The 6983-nt window shown below is 38.9% G+C and overlaps 1 protein-coding gene across 2 annotated transcripts in view; it reads right to left on the bottom strand.

Annotated features, from left to right (window-relative positions):
• LOC123984950 (chemokine-like protein TAFA-2) overlaps window positions 1-6983 on the bottom strand; it is a 70273-nt gene that overhangs the window by 1590 nt on the left and 61700 nt on the right. Inside the window, exons 4-5 of one of the 2 annotated variants that reach the window (XM_046072227.1) lie at window positions 5486-5610; window positions 4812-4881 (exon numbers count right to left, since the gene is read on the bottom strand). In XM_046072227.1, coding sequence (XP_045928183.1) covers window positions 4852-4881; window positions 5486-5610 — 155 coding nt within the window. In that variant the 3' untranslated portion in view covers window positions 4812-4851. The remainder of the gene's footprint in view (window positions 1-4811; window positions 4882-5485; window positions 5611-6983) is intronic. The other variant, XM_046072229.1, reaches the window with a different exon arrangement.

Raw genomic sequence — 6983 nt, 5'->3', positions numbered from 1 at the left:
CACAGGTCATTAAAATCGGGGGGGGGGGGGGGTTCATCCCATTGGGAGCATGAATGTGCTTCACAAATACAAACAGTCTCCCCATTAAATATCTGTAAATCTGTAAATGTGTGAAGTTGATTTGATGACCTGAAGCTGGGGCTAGGGAATAGTTCATAGCATCTAAAATGGATAAGATTCATTTTCTTAAGAGCATGAAAATACTCAGTAAATTCACAAAAGGTCACAAATAACAAACTGGCATTGACAGATATTTTCGCCTAGGGGGCAGCAAAAAGAAGCTTTAAACACAATGTTGACACAGTATCACCTTACAAAGTTGAAATGGCAAAGTTGTTGCTTACACATCCAGCTATTACAGAGCATTAGCAGTCATTTATAGTCAATTTAGTGGCTACCAGACAAATTAGAATATTCACTCTCCTTTATGCTCTCGCTTGGTCTTGACCAACTCTTAAATAAATAAAGTACCTGGTTCTTAAGCTTCTAAATGCTTTGTCTGCTTTTTGTTCCTTTTCTCTGAAAGCAGGAATGGATTTTCACTCCTGTCCCATCTTGTGCCCACAAAAAAAATAACCTTTTCCCATCCCAATCCCATGACTGAATAAATATAAAAAACGATTTTAACAAATCAGAAAATAGCGTTTAGTCGTATTGATGCATATTTCCCTTGAACCACAGGATTCCCAAACAAATGTCAGCCTCTAGTTCATTCTCCTCATACTAATGCTCACAGGAGTTTTCGAAAAACTCTGATCAATTATTGACATTATTGACATCTTCCTCTGAACGAACCAATTGAACAATATCACCATTAGTTCATGATGCTAGCATCATCTTAACCTTACTGAAACTTGTGATAAAAAACAATTTTGTTAAAAGAACTCCAGTCTATGTATTGGACAGCAAGTGCCAAGAATTAGCTTCTTCACACCATCTACACAGCAGGCTGAAAGACAGCAGTCAAGTGTAAAGGTCAAGGACATGTGTGGAATTCTGTGGAGTCAATATCATTCCAGTACCTAATAAAAGACATATATTGGCTTCATCTATCAGCACGTCGATCTATCAGTTAGATATAGTGTTCAGGATAGAGGATGCTGGTGAGCTGCGTCTGTGCTCCACACAAAGATTTTCTCTCTCAGAGTTCGATGCTGTCAGATACTCTGAAGACCTCCTTTCTCCTTCAGATTAAATTGCCTGTCATGAAGCTCAGTGGCTGACTGGCAGCTGCTCTGCTTCTCCAAAAGTATATTCTAGAAAAAGACTCCTGAGGAACATAACATAACAACCTCGTCGTCCGCTATCGATTCTAACGTCTGTCAGCCGCCACGTAGGATTGGCTGAATGAGGGAAGCTGTATGAGAACTTGTAAGGCTCCATTATCGATGCTGAACTTTTGATAGGAAACAGACAGCACTGATGGCATGGTTAGATGAATTCACAAAAGGCCGTTTGAAACAGAACAGGCCAGAGCAGCAGTGCTGCACTGCACAGCATCATATAAATCATCCTCAATTATGCAGAAAAGCAAAACAATCCAAAAACCATCAGGTCATCACTTGACAAGGAAACCTGCATAATCATATCAAACACAGGGTAAAGAGTTTCCATAAATTTAGGTTGTTACAGCACTTTGCTGGTCTCTGTACAGGCTGCGATAAATTCTTTCCTTTACAGAGTCATTTACATTCTGAGCTGTCACTGTGATTAATGTGGTACTAATTTGAGAATAATTCCACTCTGAAAAGACAAAGAGCAGAGCCGCCTCTTGTCAGAAGAGAAAATGTCTTCAGAGATGGATCTACACTGTGTCTCACTTCATGAGGGGGGAGGGGATCATTAACACTATTTGATTGACTGTCTGAAACAATGCTAAAAATACTGAGAGGAAAGCTAAGTCTTCGGTGGGTGTTGCGTTTGTTTAATTGGTGGCTGACAAGTGCAAATTTAACTGGCAAAGGATTCTTTTCCATTTAGTGCCTGAAGTAAGGTTTTCTGAAAGATTTAACACAGCAGGTGTTGGGGCTTGTGTTGTGTGTAATTCAGCCGTGTAATTGGCGCACCACAGTGTCCTTCTCAGCAATATGTTTTGTTGCTGGGATTTTCATAGTATTTTAAAGCTGCGCTAGGCAGAATTTTAGGTGAGAATCCACCTGTAAAATCAGCAAAAACAGAAAGCAGGCAAACTGCAGATTCCACTTTACCCAAATTAGGTTTTACTGTCAGGACTAACAGGTAGTTTTCGCCACAAATCACAAGAGGGAAATGCATAGGCAAGATGTGGCTCTGCATTCATTTGAATGGTACCATAGAAATGTAGTAGATTCAGGGAGCACATAGGGTATAAGGAGGAGAAAGCATTCAGTATAGACTTGTCAGGCACGACGGTTACTATAACATGAACACCTGCCTCTGTTACAAACACACCTACTAGGCAAACATTACTATCTGTCAAAGTTGAGAGGTGTCAGGCCGTTGTTATGGAGTATTCACAGTGAAGTTGCTCTAGAAAACTTTGCACCTTGACTGCACCAAGTGGAAATGACAGATAACACCTTTTGTTTTAGTTTTGAAGGTTTAAAACTCAAAGAATTTGTCTCCCACAAATGCTGCTCATCACATTCTCAGGTTGCAGCTACAGGTCATGAACACGAATTAGTCTACCGTTAAAAACTATAGTGTTTCTGCCGATTAGACATGTATGACTTTTATTATTTATACCATATGAAAGCAAAACCTAATTAGATTCGATAAGAGATTTTGAAGGTATTTGTATTAGAGCAGAAAAAATTGATCAATAAATCAATTAGTTAATCAACAGCAAATGTATCTGCAACTACATGAGAATCGATTCATTACCAAATATTTGATGATTCCTGGATCTCAAATGTGAGCATTTGCTGTTTTCCTTTGTCATATATGGTTGTAAACTGAATATATATGGCTTTTGGAATACATCACCATAGGCCATGGGAAATTATAATATTTGTGACAATTTTCTGACCTTTTATAGACAAAACAATTAATTGAGTAAAACTGCACTGTTAATGTGGATTTGATAGGCAGATTTGATACTGGATTTTGGTTTGATAAAATCCCATAAAGCCACAACCCTATACCTAACATCTGAAATGAAATCATAGAAACTGAATCAATGATACGGAATGAGATACTCCTGTAAATTGCAACCTTGAGTTTTTTTATTGGCGGGTCACATTAAAGCCACTCTGAATTTATTAGTAAAATTCTTGCTATATATCATATCAAAACACATACTGTACCCCTTGGGGGAAGATGACAAACTCGTATCCAGGTATATATGGAATGGCAAAAAAACAAGAATGAATTGTAAACCCGTACAATGAACAAAAGAACTTGGAGCTCTGATGCTTAGTATTATTGGAGAGTAATATTAGGCAGCTCAGTTAAGGCCTCTCATATGCTGCTGCTACCCTGCTTATTTGCCCGGTGGAAGAAGTCTGAACTAGCAATGACTAACAGGGTCCCACATCGAGCCATTGTCTCCAGTAAAACACTAATCAAACATCTTTTGGACTGGTCAAACCCATTTATTAATTTGTTTCTTCTAATTTGTCAGATCTGGCAAGACACTCCAAAATTGTACAATTTACTGACAATACCAAGACGGTTGGTGCCTTTGATAGCCAGAAGAGACAATAAATAGACCGCTTACTGTACTCTGATATACAGACTGCACCAATTTGTCTTATGCCATCAGAATCATTTGAAAGAAAATATGATCACGTACACATTTTACACACAGTGCCTTTTAAAATCTGTCCTAATGAACATTCAAGAGTGAAACACAAACCTGTCTGAGCGAAACTAAGACACTTCAGTCTTCCTGCTCTGCCCACGTTCAAACTGTGAGATCTGGTATGTGCAGGATGAACTGACACTAACAAATGTAAAACTAAAAGAGAAATACAAACAGTGTTGTAAACAGCAGTGATTGCTCTGTGTGCAGAAAGCTATTATTAGTCTTTACTCTCTCACATCCCTCTAGTATAAAGCATCACAGACTGTGTGCAGTTTACTGACGTCACCTTTCAGGATTTCTGTGTTTACAAGTCCAAATGACACAATTTAAACTGTTACCTCTCGCTGCCATTTAGGGGCCCCAAATGTTCGACTTGTATGTGCAGCTCAACACCTTTGCGTGGCAGACAGTGTTCATCGCTCCAGACTGAAAGACTGTATTCCCCACCGTGTCCCGGGCTTTGTAGTAGCCAGCCGCTGCTTTGTTTACACTTTGAATTCTCAAGGTGTCTCCAGTTTGAATGAATGCATTTATGATACAAGGCGATAGAGATCAGTATAGCTGGAGGTTCCAGGTTCATGTTGTGCTGTTTTCCCAAAAGCTCAGCAGAGGTGAAGAAGAAAGACTGACCCCCTGCTGCTTCATGCAGCCAGCAGAAACATTTGAAACTTAGGAAACTTGTTTCTCTAGCTGAGTTAAAAGGTGTGCAAGATAAATCCACTGGGTAATGCTGATGCTTTGAACAGGTTGTTATTGTCTTTTTGGATCATACACATTTCCTCACTCTTTTCTTTATCTCTGGTGTAGTTAGAATGTGGTTAATAATACCATTGGCCACATCTGTTTTAATGAAAATGTGAAGTGATAAAGATATGCATACTGGTACATTATTTTTGTACTATAAAGTAATAACACAACACATTAATGATCCCTCTTAGGATTTTCTTTGTATTTTTCAATTGGAAGTTAAGGCCACGATTAATAAAGACTAGTAAGACCAACAAATATTTGAAAAAAACAAACTTACCAAACTGTCTTACCTGGACTCTGCTGTGAAGCATATGACATTACCAAAGCTGGTCTCTGTCCGCGGATATCTTTCCAGTCATCCATGATAAAGAAGACAACAAAACAAAATATGTTACTTGAATAATTTAAGGTCTTATCAAGAACTGATAATTACCAATATCTATTTCCAGACATCACCAATAGTTCAGGCTTGCCTCAGAACCCCGGACCACTAAAAGAAAAAAAAAGATATATATCCCATTTTGAGGTCCCGACAACTCCCTGAATCAATAGCCCCAGGCTCCAGGCTCCCGGCTGCAGGCAGGTGTGGTGCGGGCAGTTTAAATAATTAAGTACATAGAGAGAGGCAGAACTGAAGTCTACGGGTCGTCATAACACAGTGAAGGATACGGCGTCATGTTACAACGTTAAAAGCAGGTAATTGGAGTGAGTAATTGGCCAGTTTGGGCGCTCAAAGTGGCCTGAAAGTGCTAAGGAGACATGGCAGCCCATTGATTACAGGCCCCCAGGGGTCCAAGCACTGACTACAAACATAGCTGTTTTTAGGTGAAGGCAAGGCAGATGACTGTAACGGAAGCCACAGCCTGTTGACCTTGAAGAGCTGAAGTGTGCGAGGTCAGGTTCAACAGGTCTGAATGTGGTATCATGAAAGTGATCGTTTCTTAAACATACCTTAGTAGTTTTGATCTTGTTCCCTGTAGCACAGCTCCAGCCCTTCAGATCAGGAAGAACTTTGCATTCCTCCCCATCAAGGCACGGATGCATCTGACACCACCATTTCTGCTCCACTATCGAGGCTGGTGAAGAGATGTAGAGGTCAAAGGGCAAATGGTCAGAATTATCTCTGTTCGCTTTGTTTTTGCTGCCTTTCTGCCAGTGTTAACCCGCTTCATTGAAATCTACATGAAAAATATCCATTGACGAGGTTAAAATTAAATAAAAAGTAATTGATTTTTGTTTTGATTAAAATGAATCAAAATATTGATGGTAGATGGATGGTCGAATTGTATTACAATTGTTGTCAACAAAACACTATATGATGAAGTGCAAGACAAACAATTGGATAAGTAATTAGTGTTTTAATGCAAAATTCACAGATTGTATGATCCTGATTGGTAAAACTGTATCCTCCCAATGCTCAAAAAAATCTCTTTTTCGAGCTGATTTAGCTGCCTGACCTGCTGCAGTAATTTTTAGCACCTCCAAATAACATCTCTGCGATTACTGTTAGCTAATATAACTGTTCTACTGAAAATTCATCAAGAAGTGGAAACAAAACAGCGGGCAACTATCAAAGCATGTGGGCCAGCACACATATACTTTAGGAAATATAAGTGTAATTTTATTAAGGGCTGTGGATGTGATGTAAATGTTCCTTTCAGTCAGCTATCTTTCATGAGTGCGGGATAAATGTTGTCAGCTTTGTAAATTTTCCCCTAGATGTACATGTAAGGAATATTGCTGCTAATGGTAATGCACTGAGGAATGTTCAGGGTGTTAGTTATACGTGTGTGTAGATGTATATAAATAACTGTGTTTTATTTTATTTTATATGTTACCATATTTTAATATAGGCACATTTAATGATATGTTGTGTGTGTAGCATCAAGGAACTACAAATTTCTTTTCGTGATGCAGTTTTGTGCTGTATAATGACAAATAAACAACCTCACCACTTCTCACAAGCTGCCGGTGCTCTTCTCTACCCTCTCCGCTGGCAGAGACGGAGTAGGGAGAAGATCTGTGCTTTTTTTTATCCTGTATCCTGTGCATAAAGTTGCTCATTAATGTCACTTTTCGTGAGCCAACCAATCACAGCCTGTACTGGGCAGGACATTAAAAAAAAGGTTGATGTGGTACTACAGCAAACTTGCAAAAAAAAACTGTTCTGCATGAATGGTTCTGATTATTGACAAGTTAGCACTTAACATTAACAAATTAGAAACTAACCACCATGTAGAGCATTTTTCTTGCACAAGGGTTTAATGAATGAAAACAATGCACCATAATGAAATTAACTGGAATTAAAATTATACTAGTATACACGATCCTGTCCTGAGTGCTGTGTTTTCGGGTTTTCTTTCTGAGGGTTTGGGTTTGTAGCGGTTATTTAGTCTGTGTTTTGGTTCCATGTCTTAGTTCCCAGTCTGGTGTTTATGTCGTAGTATTT

Source organism: Micropterus dolomieu, linkage group LG16, assembly GCF_021292245.1.
Source record: "Micropterus dolomieu isolate WLL.071019.BEF.003 ecotype Adirondacks linkage group LG16, ASM2129224v1, whole genome shotgun sequence".
Lineage (NCBI taxonomy): Eukaryota > Metazoa > Chordata > Actinopteri > Centrarchiformes > Centrarchidae > Micropterus > Micropterus dolomieu.
The sequence above is the reverse complement of the archived record's forward strand: the minus strand, read 5'-3'. Positions and strand labels throughout refer to the sequence as shown.